This window comes from Neopsephotus bourkii, unplaced genomic scaffold (assembly GCF_033783945.1).
Source record: "Neopsephotus bourkii isolate Nb327-2 ecotype Australia unplaced genomic scaffold, CSIRO-AGI_Nbou_v1 NB_52, whole genome shotgun sequence".
NCBI classification, from domain to species: Eukaryota; Metazoa; Chordata; class Aves; order Psittaciformes; family Psittacidae; genus Neopsephotus; species Neopsephotus bourkii.
In genome coordinates, this window is record NW_026900569.1 from 1,298,045 (window position 1) to 1,321,829 (window position 23,785).

Genomic DNA, 23,785 nt, shown 5'->3' on the forward strand with positions numbered 1-23,785 from the left:
CTGCCATTAATTTCCTTCTTTCTGTTATATCCACTACTCTAATATAAAGTAGCTGAAGTACAGCAGCAGTAGGGACCGGAGGAAGAGGGCTGACAAGGAAGCTGGAGAGGGGCTTGGGACAAGGGCCTGTAGGGACAGGCCAAGGGGAATGGCTTGAACGTGCCCGAGGGGAGACTGAGCTGAGCTCTTAGGCAGAAGCTCTTCCCTGTGAGGGTGCTGAGGCGCTGGCACAGGGTGCCCAGAGAAGCTGTGGCTGCCCCATCCCTGGCAGTGCTCAAGGCCAGGTTGGACACAGGGGCTTGGAGCAAGCTGCTCCAGTGGAAGGGGTCCCTGCCAGTGGCAGGGGTTGGAGCTGGAGGAGCTTTAGGGTCCCTTCCACCCAAACCAGGCTGGGGTTCTGGGATTTTGTGATATGATGATGTTTGAAGATAGGAGGGGGATGAAGCCCCAGCGCTGGCGCAGAGGGTGGCTCTGTCACTGTGTGTGTTACCTCATCTTTATGCATTTCAGGTCCTCTCTAAGCTAATGACATTTCTTTTCCTCTCTTGATCTTTGCCTGACTCCTTTATGCAGGCTGTAAGCACTTGTGAGTGAGGGTGGCTTCCTGCTGCTTGACCAAGTTGTACCTACCAGATGGTCCTGCAATGCCTGTAAGATGCAAAGGGAATTGTCTGCCTTGCTCTAAGTCTATAACCTCTTTGAGAAGAGCATAGAGGAGATGAACCATAGAATAGTTTGGGTTGGATGGAACTTTAAATGTCAGCTGCTCCAGCCCTCCCTTGGTTTTGTTTAGAAGCTGCTGTAGTTTCTAGTTTTAGAACTAGTTTTTACCTAATCCATCCCATTTGCAGTCTCTTGTTTTCAGACCTGACCTAGTTGTTATTTCAGTACCACTTCAAAGCTTTGGCAACCCGAGCTTTTGAATGCAGGAGGCTGTGGTGGTCTCTGGGGACGTTGCTGTTGGGAGAGGTCAAGGCAGGTCCTCCTGAGAGCAGACCCCAGTCGTGGTGATCCCAGATGTGTTGGCAGTCCCTTCCCGGTGCATCCAGAGCTTCATAAGGCTTTCTTCTTGTGTTTTCCAGGTCTACAACTCGAACAAGGACAACCAAAGCGAAGGCAGTAAGTATTTCTTCCCAATGAGACCCCAGGGAAGGTGCCTGTGCTGTGGTGTGCAGGTTCTGGCAGGTCAGCAGGAGATGCTGAGCTGCCGGTGCTGGTGACACTGGGCTGTGCTGTCCTCCCCTGGGCAGGGATGTGGGGTAATGGGGCTCAGTGTGGGGACCATAGGGTGGCCCCAGTGCAAAGCTGCATCTGGCACCCAGCAGGGAACTGGTGCAGGAGCTCGATGGAGGGACTTGGGCCCATGGAGAGCAGTGCCCAGCAGTAACTTGGGCACATCCCCTCCTGCACACTAGTTCCCTGGTGTCCCTAGACTGCAGCAGTGATGCTGGGATGCCTTGGAACCAGTTCCTGTCCCTTATCACAGCGATGGTGCAGAGGGCATTTTTGACTAACCAGCTCTCCTTTCTGAACCAGAATGTGGAGGATGAGTGTGCCTTTTCCAAAGGGGAATTGGAGCACAAATAGAAAGAGTGAGGAGGTCCTGTGCAGTCAGAGTTGTCAGCAAGAGCCCTTAAACATACAAAAGCTGTTTTTATTGTAGTTCGGGCAATCACAGGCTCGAGTCAAGAAAGTGCTTGATTTCCTTCCTAGAGGAGCAGTTGCACCTGGTCCGGACTCATCTGTCCTGTGTTCCAAAACCCTTGATTGAGCCATTTCCCAGTAGGTTTGAATTGCCATAATTGCAACACTCAAAACTCCGATCCCTTCCCTCCTTCCCCCGAAGCCATCGGTCACAGGGAGCCCAGCCTGGGTTGATGGGCAGTAAAGAGTTCATTTTCATGCTGCCTCAGCCAGGGCATTTTCATCTGGAGCCGAAGCATTTTTCTCCCAATAATAGGTATGATTTGCAGATAATGTTCCTCACGCCCAATTTGGGTGCTTGCATGAAACAGTCTCTTTGTCCTCTCTGCTCTCTCTGATGTGGCTTCTCCCTTTCCCTCTGTGCTGCACATCCTCCTTGTTCTGTATGTATTCCTCCTGGCTTTGCGCTCCATCTTTTACCGAGGGGCCAAGTGAGTTTTTTGAGGCTCAGAGAACTTGCTCAATCGTGTCCTACCCTGGCTATGAACTGTCACTGCTCTGCCTGTTCCCTGCGCACAACCTCTGCCTCTGCCAGGACAGTGCGTGGTGACTTGGCTCAAGGAAGGTGTTATAATAACCATCATCTAAGTCTTGTTGAGGGGTGATGCAGAAGCAGGGAAAAAACACCAGGGGTGGGAGGAAGGCTTGGTGAAGTAATTACCACTTCTGAAAGAAGCACTTGTCAAAGCGTGACCTTCCCATCTTACGTGCTGTCAGCCAGAAATCCTCCTGGGGCTGTGACTTACGCTGGAGTCATCCTGCAAAGTAACAGCAGCTCTTTAGAGGTGGTAAGAGCTTGAGTCAAGTGTGTCCATGACTTCCCCAGGGTTATTCCTATGGTCTAATCCCGGTCTTCAGCTGCCAAGCTGGCAACAGATCCCAGGTTGGGGCTGTGAAAATGTCTTTAAGGGCTTCCTTAGGTGAGAGCTTCACTCAGGCTCTTTCTGACCCTGAAGCCCAGCTCCTGCCCATGGTTAGTTGTCCACAGCCTCATCAAGGGCCTGTGTTAGCAGAGGTGTGGGCAGGGCCGGGCTGGTCTGCAGGTGATGGGGCTGCCTATGGTGGCTGGTGCTGGCATGTAAGTGCCCACGTACAGCTACCAGAATGGGCTGAGTGGTGCTGCCGACCGCTGCTGCGCTTCGGTTACGGACCGTGGCTGCGGCGGGTGCATTGTGCTGCCAGCCCCATGCAGTCCCAGCGGGGTGCCCGTGCTGGGGATGTGCTGGTGGCTTTGAGGAAGAAGCCAGTTTGTCCCCAGGCTGGTGGCAGCTCCCATGGTTGGGTTCCCAGCCCGGCACTGTGGATGGGGTTTGTCTGCAGTGCTGGTGGTACCGCATCCCACACGCTGGTCCTGCCTCTCGGAGCAGCTCGGGGTTTGGCAAAGGGTAGGGAGACTTGGATGGAGACACCAAATGCCAAGTTTCTCCCTGCGTGTCTTCACCAGATGAGCCGGGGAGGCTTTGGCAAAGCGTCTTATCTTTTAGTACCTCTTCCATTTTGATGTTTGTCTTAAACAAGAGAACTGTCCCCCTTGTCCGTGCTTCCCCGGCACCAGGGAGCGCATTGGCACCCTCGGGTGCAGGCTGCATACAGAGCAGGGCTTCAGGCCGTCTGGTGGCAATCATTCACACACGCAGCTCCGAGCAGGGCTCCGCTGCTGTGTTCAGACATCTGAGTCTGCTTTAGCCCTCGTTAGAGCTGTGTCTGTAGTGAACTGCTTCCTTAGAGTTGATTTAGAGGCTGGCTTTTTGCCACGCAGCCCTTGATACAGGCGCTTCCTATGAGGACTCGAAATGAGTGCAGTGATTGAGTGGAGTCGGATGCAATTCCTGACCCCAAAACCCGTGTACCTCTGCTTCCTGCCTGTGCTCCGCTTGGTCTGAAGGAGACTCGCAATGCTGTATCGAGCTCTGCTTTTTGGCCTCTATCTGATTTGACAGAGCTTTTGGGTTTTGCATCATGCTGTGTGGCCAGATGGCCATGGGCCTGCAGGGTGATTTATCCTGATCTTCCTCGGGGCTGGGAGGAAGCAGTGCTGAGCCGTGGGGGTGAGCGGTGTCAGTGAGCCACCAGAGCCAGGTGGATTTACATGCACTGGGTTGCAAACCAGGACTTGCCCTGCTCTGTGGGTACAAATCCTACGGACCGTTTGTGCTTATTGAATGGAAAATCACAGAACTCCTGTCCCTTCCCCTGCCACCATTTCCCTCTCCTTTCTCCATACCCATGTGGTTCCCTGTTAGCTCAGGACTCCATCAAAAGCTTGCTTTATTTTCATAAGCTCTTCACAGACCCTAAGCCCCTGACCTGCCCCATCTGCAGGTGCCCGGCAATCCTCCTTTCCCACCCTTGGGAGCTCACTGGTACTTTGACTCATTTCTCTCTGGTCTCTGCTTCTCGGTTTCTCCCTTTCTCCGTGCCTCTCCAGTCCATAAAGCCTAGGACAGAATCCATAGCAGTAACGGTGGAGGCACGTCATTGTATGGCACAGAAACGTGCATGGGGATGCAGGAGAGCTCACTGTGACCTTGTGTGGCCGTGACCAACGCACACAGCTGGAGTCAGCAAAGCTGGGCAGAGCTGATTCAGTCGTCTTACCCCCTTCCCGATGCTCTGATACGCCGTATCAGCGTAAAGGAGAGGAATTAATGGATCAAATAGAAATAATCTGCTAGGCAAAAATAGAACAGGAGGAGACCAACTCGGTAGTGCTAGGAATGTGTTGATACACGAAGGTCAGATAAGTTGCCTGTGTGTGTAATACAAGTGACGTGTATCGCCTTCGCTGATGTAAAACACGTCTCTGCAGTATGAATACTGCATGTCAGTTCTGCATCGAAATGCTGCTCTTGTGTGAAGAGCCGGTGGCTCGGAGCCTGGCCTGGAGCTGTGTTTTACATCTTTCCCCTGGGGAATGAGGGCCTCACTCAGGGAGAGGGAATAGCAGAAGGCAGGGCTGTGGGCTTTGCCCCTGCTGTGCGTTTGAGTGCATGAATGGAGAAAATACTGCTCTGGTAATAGGAGTTTGTAAATCCACTCCTGGCTATGGCTGAGGCACTGATTCAGATCCAGGCTGGGGATTAGAGGTGCCTGCTGGGAGCAGTGGAGGAACACACTGGCCAGGCTTCTGAGTCTGCACCTCCCTGCTGCCTTCCCTCTCCATTTCAGGACCCCAGTGATGGCAGGAGGCAGCTCCACAATGACTTAGATCCATCGGAGCTGGGCCATGGGTCCTGCCCCTGCCTTGCTACAGCAGCAGCTCTCACTGCGCTCTCACTGGGGTTGGCTGGCTGGAGACGTGGCTCTGGTGGGGTTTTGATAGAGCAGGGGGGGGTCTTATTTATTTTTCCTTTCTTTTCCTTTTTGTTTGCCAATCTTGCTGAACCCTCTGACTGCACTGATCCTGCTGCCAGGGCATGGAGCTGCCAGGGAGCAGAGCAGGGACGAGGATGGGGCTGTAACAGGCCAGGCTGGGTTTGGCCATAGCTGCGTTTCCATGCAGCACTGCTCTCCAGCCCTGGGAAGCCATCATTTGCCCCTTCTTTCTCACCACATCCTGACCTGCAGCCACTCTCAACCAGAAGCTGAGTGGGGTCCAAGCTGCTGAACCAAAGCTCAGGGCTCTGGATCATGGAGCTGCTGGGGCAAGTGTAAGATCTGGGCAGCAGCAGCTCCCAGTCCAGGTGTGATCTGTGCTGCAGCTGAACTGAATCATTGGGTAAATGAATGAGATAAAGAGAAGCTGCTTCTGTGGGAGGGGAAAGCAGGCTTTTACAGTGCTCATTAAAAGTGAAATTTAAGGATGAAGAAAGGCACTTTGGGTATTTAATCTGATATTATTTCTGGATGTAACTACTGCAGATAAATCCCTCACCTTTCCTGGTCCAGAGCTTGCCAACGAGTGGAAGAGCTTATTCACCTACTTAGGAGGATTATGCTTGGTCGCTCCCACCCAGAAGGGCTGGGTGGCTTCTTACCTGGGAAGGTTTGGTTCCAGCCCATTGCTCAGCAATGGGGTCGTGGGCTCTGGGGGGGGGGGGGGCATACACCTATAGATGTCTTCTGCTCAAGTTCAGGCATGTGAGGGACTGGGGGAGCACTGCTGGTTTATGGGATGGATTGGCACTTCAAGTGCATGTGGAGAGCCTGAAGTGGTAGGCTCCTGTGTTGGGTGGAACAGGACCATGCTGGGGTACCAAGAGGTCAGTGTTATGGCCAGTGTTAAGTTGAGGCTAATAAGGCCTGCTAGACTGGGTTTGCTTCTTCAGAAGGGTTTGTGCACCATGGTTTCTTGCTTCTCAGGTATCTTTGTGCTTGTGTTTGTGTTTGTCACTGATCTGGGGTATGGGACTTCTGGCAAGGGCCTGTAGGGCCAGGCCAAGGGGAATGGCTTGAACGTGCCCGAGGGGAGACTGAGCTGAGCTCTTAGGCAGAAGCTCTTGCCTGTGAGGGTGCTGAGGCGCTGGCACAGGGTGCCCAGAGAAGCTGTGGCTGCCCCATCCCTGGCAGTGCTCAAGGCCAGGTTGGACACAGGGGCTTGGAGCAAGCTGCTCCAGTGGAAGGGGTCCCTGCCCGTGCCATTCTGTGACTGTGATTCTGTAGCAGGCTGTGACCCACTGGTGGATGCCGCGTTGATTTTATGCTGCATCCGTGCCTGCAGAGTGCTTGGGAGCAGCACAGGAGAGCCCTGGAGGTGCCAAGCAAGGGCCGTGGGAGCTCTGGGGTATTCACACATCCTATGGCACAGGCATCCTGCAACTTGTGTGCTTATGTTGGCTTGGCACTTCAGTGTGCTTGCCCAGAAAAACATAATAGTGCTGCGCTACTGTTCCAGTGTTTCAGGTTCTTGTGCCATTCATCAAACAAGAAACGGCACCAGCAGAGAACTCAAGTGATTAGGAAGGGCCTGCACTGAGCAAGCCGCAGGCAGGCGATCAGCTGGCAGCTCCTCGCGGAGCACCAGAGGCTCTGTGATTAAGTAACGATGTGAACAAGGGGAACGCAAGGGCTGAGGTTGCACGTGCTGTGTTGCGAGGACGCTGCCAGCCCCGGGCTCTGATCCCTGCCCACTGCGCTCTCCATCAAATGCAGTTTTGTGTCCCTTACAACGCGGCATTCCCTTAGGGAAGGCGGGATGGTGGCAGGGGCAGATGCGTCCCTAAAAGGGTTTTGGTGTAGGCCTGCATGCCAGGACACTCTGCTCACACTTCCCTGCAGGCTTCTGCTGTATGGAAGGTTTCCTAAACCTTTACATAGGGGAGAAGTCATTTTCCTTAACAAATGGCTGTCTGCAGGCAGTGTTTCCCACATGGTGGTGGGGAGCTGAGTACAAGATGAATTGTTCCAGCAGGTATTTGGACCTGTGTATTAGTAATTCCTTGAAATTAAATGTGAAAGCCTGCAATGGCACGAGTTAATTGAGTTTTACGTCCCATTAACTCTCATGTTTTAGATCTTGCTCTTAGGCAGAGGCAGCTGCCTTCAGGACATCCTAATTTGCACCAAATAAATATTTCATTTGTGCTAATAAAAGAAGGGGCTGTTCTTGAACTGTGCACATCTGCATCGAGTGAGGGTGAATGGGATGTAATGAGTAGTGTTCATGAGGCAGTACTGGTTAGCTTGGCCTTTGCATCACTTGAGGCAGACACTCCTGCCCTCCCCCAGGTGTGATGCAGACAGGGTGCAGGCAGTGGGATGGTGCTGCCTGGCTCCTCAGGGCCAGATCTGCTCTCCCTGGGCACAAGAGATGCTTCCACAGAGATTTGACCTGAAATCCATTCCCATCTCCCAGTCCCTATCACTCTTCTACTGCTAAGTCATTAGCTCTCTCCTCTCCATGTTATGTTTCTACCTCCACACTTCACCTTTCTTTTGATTTCTTTACTGTTTTCCTTCACAGTGGTTGCTCACAGTTATCTCCTGCTTCTCTATTCTGTTTGTTTCTTTCCCAGTTCTTTTACCGTCGCTTTTCAGTGCTCTAACCTCTCATATGGCTTCTTGAGAAAACCTGCATCTGCACAAAACCCCCTCAAAAGCCCCTAGAAGGAATCCAAGGCACCCCAGTTCCCCAGGCAAAGCCTGGGAGGTCAGTCCTACACCAGCAGTCTCCAGTGGTGATGGAGATGGCCTCAAGATGAAGGCATCTCTCCAGCTTGGTTAGCTAGGTGGAGAGCTGGAAGGATGAGCAGGAGGTCCCTGGGGCTCCTCGAGCACGCTGCTTGCTGTTTCCAAGGGTTTGTTGTGTCAAAATAACGTGTGATTCCCTTTACCTCCTCCTTCCCCACCTCACCCGAGCCGTGGTCCAGGGCTGCTGGCAGCATCAGCACTGGCTGTGGGTGAGTGCTGTGCCCGGTGTGGAGCCGTCCCCCTGCGAGGTGTTCATCGCTTCTCTCTCCTCTCCCCTTGCAGCTGCCCAGCTGGATAACATCGGCTTCAGCATTATCAAGAAGTGCATACATGCTGTCGAGACAAGAGGTACAGCAGATCACCAGGTGGTCTCGGTCTGGGGGGCTGCTCACAGCTGTGTGGAGAGGAGCCATTGCTTACCTGCTGCTTCTCATGAGCAGAATGATGCATTACCCCTTGGAGGCCCATAGCAGATAAACCCTGTGCGTGTGCTCAGCATTGCCTTTGCTGAGATGTGCATTCACCCTGCGGCTGCAGCCAGCAGGGGCTGAGCAAACGGCAGGGCAGGGTTAGGAAGGGATGTGCTGGAGGTGCAAAATGAGTGAAGGGACTGAAGCTGGGACTTCATTTGAGTTCCCTTCACACAGTGAAGGCCCCTGTGTTGTTTGTTAAGTGCAGGTGGTTTGTGCTGCAGCCATAACTCCCTTGCTGTCTGGGGGGTGGTGGAAAAGTGTCCTTAGATCTTTTATTCCTGAGCTAATTGAGGGTAATACTTTTAATCAATACAAGAAAGCCTTGACATCAAACCAGATTTTACCCTCTTCTATAACTTTGCCTGTAATTGGTGAGAGGGTTTGATTATTTTTGCTATTAGGGAAGTCAAAGAAATGTTGGTAGCTCTTGTGACATTCTCCTAATAAGCTCTTTATTCTTCCTAGGGATCAATGAGCAAGGGCTCTACCGAATCGTTGGAGTGAACTCCAGAGTTCAAAAGCTGCTGAGTATATTAATGGGTGAGTATCTTGTGTGTTGTTAAAGGCAAGTAGACTGTGCTGCTTTGAAGTCTCAGCTGAGAACGGAGGCTCTTGTGGGGTACCTAATTGTGGTGAATGTGCTCTTAGGACCCCATGCTGTTAGAGGCCGGGAGGTCCCAGGGCACCACTGGCAGGTTGCTAAGGTAGGACTCGTGTAGGACATGGCTTTCAAAGGTCTGGTGCAGTCACTGGTGTCCTGCTCACTTGCGCTATGGATTTTGGCAGCCTTCCCAAATGCAAACTAAAATCCTCAAAGGAATAGCTGAGAGCTTTGGTTTAATCTCGTACCCACCACGTTGTTCCCACAGTACTTCTTAATTATTTTCTCTTGTGTGTTGCATGCTGCCTGTGGCTCTTGCTTTTCCCTTGGACCTTTGTATGCCTCTTTTAACACAGTCTTACCCAGACCTTTCAAGCTTGTCTTTGCCTCGTGCCCAAAGCATTGGTGCTGTGGTTCTGAGTGCTCAGGAGGAGAGAAGGTGTTGGGAGCTTGGTGTTGATGCTCTGTGGCTCCTCTGATCACTGGTCCTGATGTGCAGCCTCGCTGCATCTGCCCAGCAGCCCTCAGAAACCTCTCACACTTAATGATAGGATGGCAAGAGGGAGGCTGTGGTGCTTGCTACAGGTGCCTTGTGCTCTGAACCGGCATTCACTTGGGCCTAATCTGAGCACTGAAACATGCAGGAGCAAACAGGTCTTGGGACTGTCAGTGAGCTGGTCCTGTAGCATGTCTGGGACGACTGTGGCTTCATCTGCAGTGGTTCCTTGTTGGTGGGTTTGGGTTTCCATTGCCCACAGCCATGCAAAGCAAGCTGGGTCATACTTGTTGGTCTGCATTGGAGAAGCTGTAGCCTGACTCCTTTGCAATGTGACTTCCTTTCCCTTGCTCCCTCCAAATGCCAGCGCTCCTTTCTGTTTCTCCTTGCAGAAAGTTTGAATCTTTGTGTTTCACTTTCAACGTCCTTCCTTCTCCTCTTCCAGCTCCCCCTTCTCTCCCCTCTGTGAAGCTGTTCACTGAGCAAAGCCCATGGTGGCTGTTACAGTTGTCAGCGTTAACCTATGCAAAATTGATAATGTAGGGATAATGAGGAAGCAGAAGGGTAAGGCTCTAAATCAGGGGCTGACGCAAGGGGACCTCTCTGCACCGGTTTTGCTCTGGCATTTGGAAAGCTCTCTGCAGTCACAAGAGCTGGTGACTGACTCCTTTATTAGTAGACGTTTGGCATAGGTTCTGGGGCATGTGAATATGTCCTGCTGGCCACCCAAGTACCGCAGATAACCAGAGCTGCCTCATGGCACACATGCCATGTCCTCTGCTGCTGCTTTTCATGCCGCTGGGCATCACCTCGCGAGCGAGCGGAGCAGCAGATCCCTTTTCCTCTCGCAAGGGCAGTCGTGGGCTGCATTGATTCGGGGCCGGGGTGGCGGTGGTGACAGATGGCAGATCTTGCTTGGTTTGTGAGCTCTCCGGAGCTGGGAGGGATTCAAAGCCTTGGACACCATCCAGCATCCATTATCTCCTCGGCGACTGAAGCCTCTCAGCTGTCGACCTCGTGTCTCATAACGCGGTGATATACTGCCGGGGTTCTCTTTGTCCTGGCATGTCTTCGTTGGAAGTCCCGTTAGAGGCGAGGGCGTGCGGGTGCTGCTGCGGGTGGGCGCAGGAAGAGGACCCCCTTTGGGGATCTCCCATGCTGTCAGTCACTGGAGTGCTTTGCAAACCCAGGACCTGGTATCTTCCTCTGAATCACAAGCAGTTAAATCCTCTTCAGCAATCACAGCGCTAGGGTTGGCTGTGAAGTCAAACAGAAACGTGTCCATTGTCAGTTCCCCTTCTGGTCATGGCTGCCCTCGAGGCGCTGAGGTTCTGCCGGCACCGCTCTGCTCAGTCCCTGCTGTTCGGATCCAGTCCTGGTGTTCAGATCCAGCCCCCCCATGTTCGGATCCAGCCCTTGTGAGTGGAGCAGCCAGCTTGTGCTTCCAACTTCAGGTTTCCTTTATATTTAGAAATGAATGTGGGCAGCAGTACCGATTCACGTACAGTTCAAATGGCAAAGAGCTCGGGTTTCCCGGCTGGTGTCAGTGACACCGCTGGGCTGGCCTCTGGCATGAGGTGTCCCTGCGGGAGGTCGGCACCGCCTGGGCTGACCGCAGGGCAGAGGCTTCCCGTGGGCAGCAGCCGGGTCAGGGCTCAGGTTTGGGCAGAGCAGGGGACTCTGTCACAGCCAGGGTGCCAAGGGGAGGGTGCTCCCCAGAGCCGTGGAGGCAGAGCAAGCGGCCCTTTACCCTTCACCATCACCAAGCACCATCAAAATGGGGACAACACCCAACAAACAAGCAAACTTTAACAGTCAGAGCTCCCGTGGAAGGGTTTATGATGGAGGTGTGTGTGTGCAGGACGGTGATGGTACTGGCGGGTCCAAAACCTGGCACTGAGTGGAGCATTACAGCGCCCGATCTTCTCTTGCTCCTTCCTGATGTTAGCAGTGAGTGGGGCTTCCTATGGCCCTGCACTGCTGGGGTATAGTGTGCCCTGTGGCTGGTTTGGAAATACCTTGAGCCACCCAGGCGTGGGTGAGGATTGCGGCTGGGTGACAGGATGGTGCCCAGGAGGTTCCCTTGGCCATGGAGGAACTGGTGGGGAATTGAAACCAGGTCTGAGGGCAGCAGCTTTTGCCATCCCCAGGAAGCAGATGAAGTTCCTCAGAAAGGGCTTTGGGCAGTGGCTGTGTGAGATAATGGGCTGAGCGGGGTGGTGGGCTGTGTGGGATGATGGGCTGAACAGGGTGGTGGGCTGTGTGGGATGGGCTGTGCAGCTGCCTCAGGATCATCCCCTGCATCACACACCAGTGTCTCGCTGTGGTTCCATCATGGCTGGGAGTTTTGGGGGTGTCTTCTCAGCCTGGGCTTCCCTCTTGCCCACTTGCCTTGCCATGGCCAGCCCCATTCTCTGCCCTGTGGCACCCATTCCATCACCTGGCGTCTGCAGGGATGAATGCATGCAGGTGAATGGGGCTGCCATCCCTGCTGCTGCTGCTGTTTGCCTCCAGGAAGAAAACAAACCAGCAAAACTATTTTTTTAGGAATGGGAATAGATTCCTCCCACCCTGAATTTCTATTTTCTATTATATCTGGTAGATCCTGCCATAAAAAGGCATGTTCTAATTTCTTCTTGGTGTAGATCTGGAATGCTGCAGCTCCCCTTCCTTTCCTCAGATATCCCACGTACAAGGCTGTGAGTGATAACCCCCCTTATCGCAGCCTGGGGAGAGCCGAGAAGCGCTCCTTTGGGACCACGCAGGATGAGTGAAGGGAGAAGGGGCGATGCTGCAGCAGCCAGCAGTGCTGCAGGGGGAGCAGTGTGTTTTCTTCAGCCTCAAAGCCTTGGGGAAGTTTCTTTTCCGGTTCTTTTCCCCTTGCCCTTTCACTTCAGCTTTTCCGTATTTGCAAGAGACATCCGATGAGTGATGTGCAGCAGTGAGCAACGTCAGGGTTAACAGTGAACCTGCCCTGTGGGGCTTCTGCAAGCCCCGTTTCACATTTACACCAGATCCTGTGGAAAGGTGTCCTTGTGCGGGGCAGAAGGTGGCTGCGGTGCGCTGCAGGCACCTCTAGCTGGGCAGACAGATGCTCCATCACTAACCTACAAAGCCAAACCCTTTGCAACTCATAAATCTGAAGGTCAAGGGGAACTGATGATCTACTCCGAGCCTTTTCATGCCACCGACCGCAGTGTTTCACCTAGGGCTCCATCAATCTGCCTGTGAACTCCTGGATGAGCTGGTGGAAGGACATCCAGTCTTGAGCTCTTTGTTCACCTGCAGGGAAGGCCTGGCTAGGAAAAAGGGGCTGGGTTTTTGTGTTATTTTCATTTTGGTTTGTTTTTTCCCTATGCCACCTTTAATCTCTTTAAAGGGCCTCATCAAAAGGAGGTGCAGCAGGAAGTTGCCCTGGCATTGAGGGGAAGGATGGTGTTCATTTGTGTGACTGCAGTGAGGGACCCGTGATCCCGGTGTGGATATATACAGTTCTGAGGTGTTTGTTTTCAGGTGCTGCTCTTGATGGTTTTTTGTAATTAAAATAACCCCGTGCCCCAGGGAGAGCCTGACTCCCTCACTGCATTCTTTTAATTAGTTTTAAAATTACCCTGTGCTACCTCTTGCTTTAGAATTCAAAAGCTCATTGTACGTGTTGGTGGGAAGACAAACCCCCACCGAGCCGAGCCCTGGGACCAGATGGTGTTGGCAGCACTACCTGGCTTCAGGCTCGGCCATGGTTGCAGCGAGTGCTCCTCTGCGCCTGCTCCAGCTCTCCAGGGATGTCCTTGTCATTGGAAGGACCCACACGGGTCTCCCAGCATCCCCACAGAGGCTTCACAGCGATTTTGGTGGAAGCAGGATCCCTGTTTCCAGGTCCTGCTTGCCCAGAGCTCAGTGCAGCCAAAGCCTTCAGCTCTGGAGAGGTTGAGAGGCCGTAGAACCGCAGCCTGGTTTGGGTAGAAGGGACCTCAAAGCTCCTCCAGCTCCAACCCCTGCCACGGGCAGGGACCCCTTCCACTGGAGCAGCTTGCTCCAAGCCCCTGTGTCCAACCTGGCCTTGAGCACTGCCAGGGATGGGGCAGCCACAGCTTCTCTGGGCACCCTGTGCCAGCGCCTCAGCACCCTCACAGGGAAGAGCTTCTGCCTAAGAGCTCAGCTCAGTCTCCCCTTGGGCAGGTTCAAGCCATTCCCCTTGGCCTGTCCCTACAGGCCCTTGTCCCAAGCCCCTCTTCGGGTTTTCCTGCAGCCCCTTTAGGCACTGGGGCTGCTCTGAGGTCTCCCCTTCAGGAGCCTTCTCTTCTCCAGGCTGACCCAGCCCAGCTCTCTCAGCCTGTTTGCCTGGACCGAGTTAGCAAAGAGCATTCAGGAAGCAGCATCCAAGCAGGAGGGAAACAACTTTTTCCGGCATTTACTTCTCCTTCCTCATCAGCCATGGCTGCTTCTGCCATGGAGCAGCCTCTGTCTTTAGTCCTGCCAGCTGGTTCCTTGGTGCTGGTGTGAGGTATCCATGGCTGGGCCACTTAGCCCCGCTCTCCTGGTGGGTTTTGACATAACCGACTGTGGTTGTCGGGGAGGAGTCAGACATGAGCTCCATCCACATCCGTGCTTGCGAGGGGCGGGTGTGCAGGCAGTGGTGGTCACCCAGGAGCATCCCGGGGTGATGAGGTCCCGGCATGGGTGGAGGTGCCGGAGGAGGGAGCAATCGCTCCTTCCCGTGGGCTCTTTTATTATCAACGCATTGGGGTGTTCTCGCAGGAATGAAGGGGGCCTATAGAGATGCTGGGGAGGGACTCTTCATTAGGGACTGCAGAGATAGGATAAGGGGTAATGGATTAAAACTGAAACAGGGGAAGTTTAGATTGGATATAAGGAGGAAATTCTTTCCTGTTAGGGTGGTGAGGCACTGGAATGGGTTGCCCAGGGAGGTTGTGAATGCTCCGTCCCTGGCAGTGTTCAAGGCCAGGTTAGATGAGGGCTTGGGTGAGATGGTTTAGAGCGAGGTGTCCCTGCCCATGGCAGGGGGTTGGAACTGGATGATCTCAAGGTCCTTTCCAACCCAAACTATTCTATGATTCTATGATTCTATGAATCCGTAAAACTGGCCCCGCATTGATCCCTCTGTGGAGCCGTGCTCACACAGATCCAGCTCCCTGACCGGGGCGGGTGGTGTGCAGCAGGCAGGGGAGCAGGAAGCTCCAGATCCCTGCGAGTGTGGTTTGGTTCAGATCAACTCAGCCTTGGGAAGGAGCTGGCTGCTGCTCTGGAGCCGCTTGTTTCGATGGCCCCCAACAGCTGCGTGGGTTTGTGATGTCTGTAAAGGAGCTTTTCAGAAGATAGGAGGGGAAAAACGGTGGAGAGGAAGGGAAGGCCCCGGAGGAGATGAAGAGGAGAATGCTGCAGTGCTCGGCAATGAGTGCTCAGGCACTGCCCCCACACACTGGCACTGTAGTGCTGGGAGCTGGTGGGAGGGCAGCTTCCCAGGATGGCTCCAGGGGCTCTTCCCTACCTTGGCCAGGATAACAAGCCACCTCCTGCCCCCCTGCACGCCCATGGCCTGCCCGACACCCCCAGTGCCACCATTGCTGCCTCCCACATTGGTTCAGTGGGGTGATGCCTTGCAGCCTGCCCGGGGCTGGGATTTCCTGCTCAGCCCTGGGGGTGTCTGTGTTTGTCTGGGTCTGTGTTGTGTTTGTGCCCTGCTCTGTCACCGCTGTCACTGAGCCATCGCCTCCTGTGCCGTGTGTCACGCTTTGGTTACACTGCTGATCTCACTGCTCGTGGTCCGTGTTTTCCCTTTCTTTCTCTCGTTGCGTGCCAGTGAATGTGGCCCATCTCATGTAATGCTTCCCTGCACAGGTGTCTGGATCAGCTTGTGCTCACTGGGCTGGGGACTAGCAAATAAAATGGGATGTGATGGATTTCCTGCACTGCTGAGCTCCTGAGAGCTGGCATTAGATTCACTGTGGGTCACTTTTTTCTGTTTTCTCTTCTTCCTTAGATCCCAAAACAGCCTCTGAAACAGAAACTGAGATCTGTGCCGAGTGGGAGATAAAGACCATTACCAGCGCTCTGAAAACATACCTGAGGTAAGGCAGGAAAGCCTCAGCCTTGTGAGGAGTCGGTGATGGTTTGGGGTGTTACTGCCTGTTACTGTAGATCCTTTACAATAGCACTTCAGTAGTACCAAAGGAGAAACTGCTCTGAGAGGATTGGTTCTGGCTTTTCCCTTGACCCTCCAGCACGGTTGAGGAGTATCTGGGGAGCATAGTCAGCTCTCTGATGGATGCATGTGGTACAAACATGGTCTTAAAAGCCCATTCTTATGTCCCCTGCCATGATTTCAGTTTTTGCCTAAGCTTTTCCCGATGGGCTTCTGCCTCTTGAGCATGGGGCAGGCGGTGAGTGCAGGGATCCTCTAAGGGCTGTGGCTGTAGTGCTGCTCAGAGCGGGATGCCGAGCTCTGCTGTAGTAATAATTCCTGTAGGCAGGTCAGTGGCATTATCACTGTGGGTTATCTTCCCAAAGGATTAGTTTGTTGGCATATCATTACCACAGCATGCGTCTACCTGTCACGGCTGCAGCTTTGTGTTTTCTGATGCTGTTCTGTGCACTGGGTTTTATTAGAGAGAGAGCGCAAGAGAGAGGCTAAATCCAATTAGGGCGATGAGGATAATTAGCTTGGTGGATCTCAGCCTAGGAAATCACAGCATCGCTTTTCATGATTGGCAACCTTTGCTCTGGAGCTTGAACTGTGCAAAGCCCTGAGGAATGCCGGCAGCACTGAGATGTCCCATGGAAGGGATGTGGGAGCGGGAGGGCAGAATGGGGAGCTGAGTGGGAGCAGTGACTGGTAAAGTTTTATGATGAGGCTTGTTTCTCTTTTTAATTTCTTTTTAAACTGATTTGGAGCACATGGGCTCAGGAATGCCCTGAACCTCTGTGCTACTGAAGGAATGCTGAAGTTAAAAATGGATTCAGTGCGGTGTAGGAAAGGGAGGCAGAATAAATCAAAGGTGCTTCTATCGATCTTATTCCTTCTGATGGGGGGAATTAATTAGAGTTGCTGTTGCTTAATTCTGCACTTTTGAAACCAGTGAGGGCAAAGCTCCATTTCTGTGGATTGTGTTACTCAGATGTGTTTTGTGTGTGTTACCTTTTTATCTTCCAGAATGCTTCCAGGGCCGCTCATGATGTACCAGTTTCAAAGGAGCTTCATCAAAGCAGCAAGTGAGTTTGTTGTTGGCAGCACCGGTCTGAAAGAGGAGCCTAGTTTGCAAGTAACTGAGCATAACCCCTGCCCTGCTGCTTCCCCACTGACCTCCTGCTCCTTCAGTCCCGGAAAGCAGAATGAGAACAGAGAGACAAGGGGCATGGTGTTGTTTGGGACTGAACCAGATGAAAAGGAAGCGCAGGTGGTGCTGGGGAGTGGGGAGCTGGCTGGTGCCTGCAGCTCTGCCTTGCTTTGACCATCATTTTCCCAAGGGATGGAGGCTGTTGTTCAAACACCGCCTCTGGGGATCTGATGCAGTTGGTTGTGGTTCTTGTGTCTGTGCTGCCTTCCTTTGCCTGCCCTGGACATGGTGCTCTGAGTGAGAGCAGGTAACTGTTGGCACATGCAGCAGCCTGTGTGCATGGCTGGAGCCAGGGGTCAGGAGGGCTCGCGTGCTCTGTGACCACATCAGTGATGGCCTTGAACGGCTCCTGCATAGGCTGTTGGAACACATCTGCCAGCACTGGGGGATCCAACCAGCAGCAGATGCTGCCGTGTCACGAGGCTCAGTGCTGGCCACATCCTGATGGTGCTTGGGAGCACACTGAATGGGAATGTGCTGATGATGGTTACAGCCAAACCCCTTCTCTGATCACAGCTGGCTTTTCACATGGCTGGCTGCTCTCACCTCACTGTTTCCTTCTGGAAACAACCAGTTGGGGTTGGTAGAAAGGAAGAGTGCTTGGTGGAGCAGGTCCCCAGGACATCTGTTGGTGTTAGTGTTGGGTCCTGCATGCCTCTTCGCATAATAACTCCCCTAATGCAGAAATAAATCATCTCCTGTTTCCAATGCAGAACTGGAGAATCAGGAGTCAAGGGTGTCAGAAATCCACAGCCTCGTCCATCGGCTCCCGGAGAAAAACAGGCAGATGCTGCACTTGCTCATGAACCACTTGGCAAAGTACGTTTATGACTGATCTGTTTTTCTGTCCTTTTTCCACTTCCTCTGAAAGTGAATAGTGGCAGAAAAGTTTTGTTGTGTGTGTGTGGTGTTGAGTCATATCTGGTTGGCGAGGACCTGGAAACCTGTGTGAGAGTGGAACGAAGGCTGCGGGATGGAGCGGTGCAGGGGATGGTCCCACTGAGCCCCAGCTTGCAGTGGCAGGAGGGGTCACCACATTCCTGGGAATATAATGATGCTCTGATGGTGCTGTGATGGGTCTGGTGGTGCAGGGGGCAGAGCGGAGGTTAGGCTCCTCCCTGGCTTTCAGATCAAGTTTAGTGTTAAAGGACTAGGAGGTGTTTCTGTGCTACAATTGCGTATTTGCTGCCTTTATGCAACCTGATGAATCAATCCAAGGTAACCTTGAAACTTTCCGAGGGCACCGGAATGGAATGATTTTTTCTGCTTTCAGTGATAGAGCTGACCTGTAGTTTCCTGTCTTCATCTTGCTCCTGCAGGTTGCCATGGAAACCTTTGATTAGTGTTTTAAAAGTGAAAGCATCATCAGGTGTTTGCGCCAGCCTCAAGGCTGCGGGGTCGTACCTGCCCTTGTGTTCCCACCAGTGCCACGGGAGCGGGAGGGATTGGACAGGATCCTGGGGATGAGTTAATCAGAGTAACCGGTTAGAAGAAGGTTTGAGAGAGCCTGGAGTTATCTGTTCAAGAGGAAAAATAACAAATGCTACTTGAAATAGGATTAAAAGTGACTCCAGATGCTTTCTTTTGACACAAGTTTGTATCTGTTCCATGGACTCTCCGGCAAGGCTGTTAAAAACCAAAGAGCTGGTTTAGATCTCAGTTTCAAAACCTGCTTTATTTACAGGCTCAAGCCAAGGGCCAGGCAGTTCCAGGTATTCCCATCAGCCAAATATGTGTGAGCAATCTCATAACTGCTTAAGTGCTTTTTATTTAAAGGAAAACCTGGTGGTGTTTGAGTGAGAGACGTGGAGAGGGGAGGCAGATAATACAATGGGGCTCATGCTGCTTTAGTGGGCAAGGAACTAAACCAAAACACAAACAGTGAGTGAGTAGGAAGAGAAACAGCTCATAGTGGTTAATTTAATGGGAACAAAATACCTCGGAGAAAGGCAGGAAGCTGAGGAGCGAGAGCCTGCTCCATGGAGCTACCGCCCTGCAGCAGCTCCCCTGGTCCCAGGGCTGTTCCTGGGGGATCCTGGCCTGTGGAGGGAAGGGGGATGCTCTGACATGAGGGAACCAGCTGCGGTTCAGTGCTGCCCATTCCTGGTGGGGGGAACCAAGAGCAGCGCATCTATGGCTAACGCTGGCAAAGCCAAAGGGCTCCTTTCCAAGCTGAGCTGCACTCCTCTGATTCTGCCTTTTTTCTTACTTAAGTAATGTATGAATAATCAAGATTTGCATTTTGATCACAAGAGCTGAAAAAGCATTTCTGACAGTATTACTGTGGAGCTCGCTTATGCTAAAAGCAGAACTCCTTCTGTATCAGTCACATAGAGAGAGTCCATCCTGTGCCATCTTGCATCTGTTTTGTTGGTGTGTATGTTCACTGTTGCCCACTAGAAAGGGACTTGGGGCTCCTCATGTGGTGTGGGGCTGCGGTTAATAGCAGTACAAACCCCTGCTATCACAACTGATAGGTTCAGAAATGGCAATTACTAGCACAAATGAAATAGCAGATGGGAGAAATGCCTGTGAGGTGGTTGAGCAGTGCCCTTCCTGCTGCACAGCAGGGAGGTGCTATGGGTCCTGCTCTGGCTCTAGGGGGAAGGAGGGCTAGGCGGATGGAGGACAGGTCCCAGGGACAGGCACAGGCAGGATGTGAATAGACAATGAAGTTGATTTCTGTGTCTTACTGCATCTCTGAGCCTTTTTGTGCTGCCTCTGGTCTCCTGTTCATGTGTGCAGGCAATTACCTGCTGTGTAATACAGAATGTGAGCAGTTCCTGCTCCCTCCTTGGGAATGTGATGCTGCAAATGTCCCCTGCTCTGCAGACCCTGGTTCCAGTGAAACTTGCTGTTATGATGTTACTCTCTGACCCATGAGTAGATGCAACCTTTTATTTTCCTTCCTGGGACATGCTCATCCTGTCAGGATGCTTGCAATAAGCGCCGCTGTGATTTACTGTTCCTGAAAGAGAGGCGAGCTCTTTGTTCTGATCCTTGTCCAAGGGGGTCTCTGCAGGAAAGCCTGAACACCCGCAGTCCACCCCATCCCAGTGAGCCCCATGCCTGCATCCACTGGTCCTGCCAACAGGCCCCTGGAGCCAGTGAGGCTCTGGATGATCTTAAAACCCACCTGGTTTCTCTTGTCTTGGGGCAGAATAGCCCGTGTCTTTCAGAGAATGGAAGGACAAGCCCAGGAGGTCTCTTCTCCTGTTTCTTGTAGCTGTTTTAGTTACCAGCATCACTATTGCTTAGTCAGTCTGTTAATCCGTGGAGCTTCTGGTGTTTGCAGGGATGGTTGGTGAGTGTTCCTCATTCCCTGCTTTAAGGAGGAGAAATACCCTTTTTTCAAAGGTACATGAAGAACTGGTGCCAGGGCAGGTGATGAGTGCCCTGGGACACTGGTGGCTCCCTGCTCTCCCAGCATCATTTCCTAGTGGTTTATGCCCACCCTTCCCTGTGCCCATCGGGGCAGCAGCCTTGAGCTTTGCACGGTGCAGGTCTCCTCACACCATCCTCAGGGTTTGCTTCCTCTTCATACTGGGGTGTTTTCTTTATCCCCACTGTTCCTAGCTAGGAAACGAGGAAATCGGCACTGCCTGGGTGCTGCAGAGCGCCCTGGGTGCAGCCTGTCCCGCAGCAGTCACCGAGCAGCACGCTCCTCGCGTGCTTTGGTGCTGTTTTCCTGCAGATATACCCTTTTGGCCAGCACCTATCTCCCACAGCGGCTGCACTGCTGTTTCCAGTGCTCTTTTATCAACCCCAGGTGCCAGCTCTGATTAAACCATGTCTTTTTTATCCCTGCCAAATAACTTGAAACGGAGCAGAGGCACAGAGATACCATCCCTGTCTTCTCCTGTTTTAGTGTACTTTCTCACCAAGGAGGGAGTGTTTTGGAGAGCAGAGCAGGAGGAGCTCGATCTGATGATGCTTCAGGCATTGAGGAATTACTTGATTTTGCATGGGCACACTTTGACAGCTGAGCCTTGCTTTGTTCTCTGGCAGTGAGATCTAGGTTCTCCAATACAGATGGTGCTGTGCTTCTGCACCTTTCAGTGGGGCTCCTGAGATCCTCCTGCAGCTCTGCATCACTCCATGCATCGCTGCTGCTCTGTGCATCCCCTGGCCCAAGGAGCAGGGCCTGCAGGTCCACTCCTCTCCTGGCAAAAGGTCAGAACCACGAAGGGTGCTGCAGAAGAAAGGTGTACATGTGTTTAGCAGCATTATCTTCAATCACTCATCACTGTGGGCTGGCCAGCAGGGACCAGTTCCCTTTGCTTTTGCTGCGGTGGTGTTTTCTAGTTTATGTGTTACAACCAACATGACAGTGATTGCTATCTTGAGCACAAAGTGTTTTCCACTTATCAGCATGGATGGTTTCCATGGGCTGCGTGGGGTGGCTGTGATCAGCCACAGCCTGGGCATCCATTGGATCCCACCCTCTGTGACAGCCCGTTGTCGAGATGGGGCAGGAGTGAGGTGTGTTTCGGAGGGGCTGTGCTCTGTTGAACTGGGGATGCTGGCAAAGGGGAGCAGGGTAAGATTCTTCCAGGTCTGCCTACACGAAGAAGACGGTGCTTGTTTTCCTGATGGAGCAATCCCAGCCCTGGCAGCGCCGTGCCCTGCTCCCGGCCTGCACTGTGCAGATCCCATGGGAGCCGGGTCCCATCCCCAGTGCTCACCATGGTGTGCTCTGTGCCAGCAGCCTCGGGAAGCGCACTGGGGCTCCTGTGCAGGACCGGGGGCTGCGGTGTGTGCAGGGATGGGCTTTTCCTTGGGCTGTTTTCCCCGTTTCCCCCGAAGGTGCAGCCGGCGAGGAGGCTGACGCCTCTTGGCACAGCAGGTCTGATTTCATCCCCGTGGCAGCTGTTTATGCTGCTGTCTGGTAACTATTCATTGCGTGATTTATGTATTGCTTCCAGTAAGTCACTCTTGTCCAGGACGTTCTGGAAATTTCCACCAGCCGCCGAGGCCTCCGCGATGCCTGCTCTCATATGCTCCTCACCTGATTTGGCTGCCAGGAGCAAGCAGTGACTGAGCTCTCTGACCCTGTGCAGCCAGGCCAGGCAGCGTCCATTCCTTTTCCCAGTGCCTCTTTCTGATCCCTCTGGATCGTGGCACTGCTGGGGTCCAGGGGAAGCCCTGGGAATTCAAGTGACCGAAGGGATCAGGGTGCTCCCTTGGGCAGCAGAAGGAATGTCACATGAAAAGTGACTCCTGCAGGCACACTGTGCCTTGCAGGGGCTGGGAGGATCCTGTCTGGGCTTGTTTGTCCCAGGTCAGGCTCATGCTGTGGTTCTTTATCCCCATCTTGCCTCTTTTCCCCCTTTTCACATCCTGGTTTGTTTCTCTGCTTTGTGTCTTGGTTTGGAGCATCAGGTCTTAGCTGATGCTAAGGAGGGCTGAGATAGGTGCAGCTTGGTGAGCACCGTACCGGAGCCAGTCCCATGGCTTTGGTCAAGGGCCTGTAGGGACAGGCCAAGGGGAATGGCTTGAACCTGCCCGAGGGGAGACTGAGCTGAGTTCTTAGGCAGAAGCTCTTCCCTGTGAGGGTGCTGAGGCGCTGGCACAGGGTGCCCAGAGAAGCTGTGGCTGCCCCATCCCTGGCAGTGCTCAAGGCCAGGTTGGACACAGGGGCTTGGAGCAAGCTGTTCCAGTGGAAGGGGTCCCTGCCTGTGTCAGGGGGTGGAGCTGGAGGAGCTTTAAGGTCCCTTCAACCCAAAGCAGTCTGGGATCTCTCAGCCTCTCCAGAGCTGAAGGCTTTGGCAGCACGGAGCTGTGGGTGAGCAGGACCTGGAAACACAAAGAAGGATCCTTCTGGTTTTGTTTTTAATATGAGATTCTGCAGAATTTACCAAGAAAAAACCCCAAACCTGTAGGTGTTCACTGCATTTCTTGTGCTTGGCTTCCAGTAGTGTGCAAATTAGCAAAAGGTTTTGTTCTGCTTCTGCAAGCAAACTTTTAACCTCCTCAACCTGGATTGTCCAAACAGTAGATGTTTGGTAGCTTTTTCTTCTGCGGCTCTCCAAAAGATCCCTGTATTTCCTGCTGGTGCCCCAGTTCTCAGCCGGGGAAGAGCGCGCTGCAGAGGCTGCAGCATCTCTTAGCGGGTTCTTTGCTTGTATCTCCATCACGCATCAGAGTCATCTCTCTAGATATGATAATGGTGTCTTAAATTAGACCAAAGCTTACATCACCAGCGCTGGCAAGGTCCCTCAGTAGCATGTACTGCAGCATATGCTGGGTCTGCTGTGCAGTTCCTGTGGCTGAGCATCCCTGCCGGGATCTTTAGGAGAAGCACCAGGCATCTTGCGTTACTCAAGCGTGAATTCTCATGGGCTTGCGTTTGAACTCGGTGTTGTTGGATGAGGTTGTTGGTGGCACACAATTATCTGGGTTCTTTTTAATTGTTTATCACAGTGAAACGGAGGCTGTGTGCAGAAACAGACTGAGTCTAGAGACAGCAAAAGATTTCCAATAAATGGCTGGCATCGCTCCTGGTTGTGTCTCCTCGGTCCCCGCAGACAGAGTGGGACTTGGGCATTTTAATGAGAGCTTCCCCAGGTTGCCCTTTACACTGAACAGACCCAGCACTAAATTCAGTTCTATAGATTTGAGTCAAATGTTTCTTCAGCACAAGAAAGGAAAATAAGAGTCATCAGCACCAAGATGTCTCTGAGCTGCAGTTCTTCCCTGGGATGAGTTTTTCTTCCCTGTGAGGGTGCTGAGGCGCTGGCCCAGGGCGCCCAGAGAAGCTGTGGCTGCCTGCTCAGGGCTGGAGGTGCTGGGATGGCGATTTGATGGTTATCTGCTGCCACAAGATGTAGGAAGGGCACCGTGGGGTGAGTGGGTGCGCAAAATCTGGGAGGTGTTTTTCTAATCATTGAGCAAAACCTTGTTCCATTGGCAAGGACGGGGCAAGCATTTTACTTGCTGTGTTAACCAGGACTTCAGTTTGCCCTGCTAAGCTGCCTGTTTCTGTATTCCGTTTCTTTCCAACCACATTCATTTAGGAATTCAGCAC

General features: G+C 52.8%; 1 protein-coding gene across 4 annotated transcripts in view; it reads left to right on the top strand.

Annotated features, from left to right (window-relative positions):
* The window catches only part of ARHGAP26 (Rho GTPase activating protein 26), a 116,576-nt gene that overhangs the window by 50,130 nt on the left and 42,661 nt on the right, over nucleotides 1-23,785 (top strand). For all 4 annotated transcript variants that reach the window (XM_061347744.1, XM_061347755.1, XM_061347764.1 and 1 more), the window contains 6 exons: nucleotides 1,083-1,119; nucleotides 8,116-8,181; nucleotides 8,772-8,846; nucleotides 15,405-15,492; nucleotides 16,575-16,633; nucleotides 17,472-17,577. In XM_061347744.1, the coding sequence (XP_061203728.1) occupies nucleotides 1,083-1,119; nucleotides 8,116-8,181; nucleotides 8,772-8,846; nucleotides 15,405-15,492; nucleotides 16,575-16,633; nucleotides 17,472-17,577 (431 nt within the window). The remainder of the gene's footprint in view (nucleotides 1-1,082; nucleotides 1,120-8,115; nucleotides 8,182-8,771; nucleotides 8,847-15,404; nucleotides 15,493-16,574; nucleotides 16,634-17,471; nucleotides 17,578-23,785) is intronic.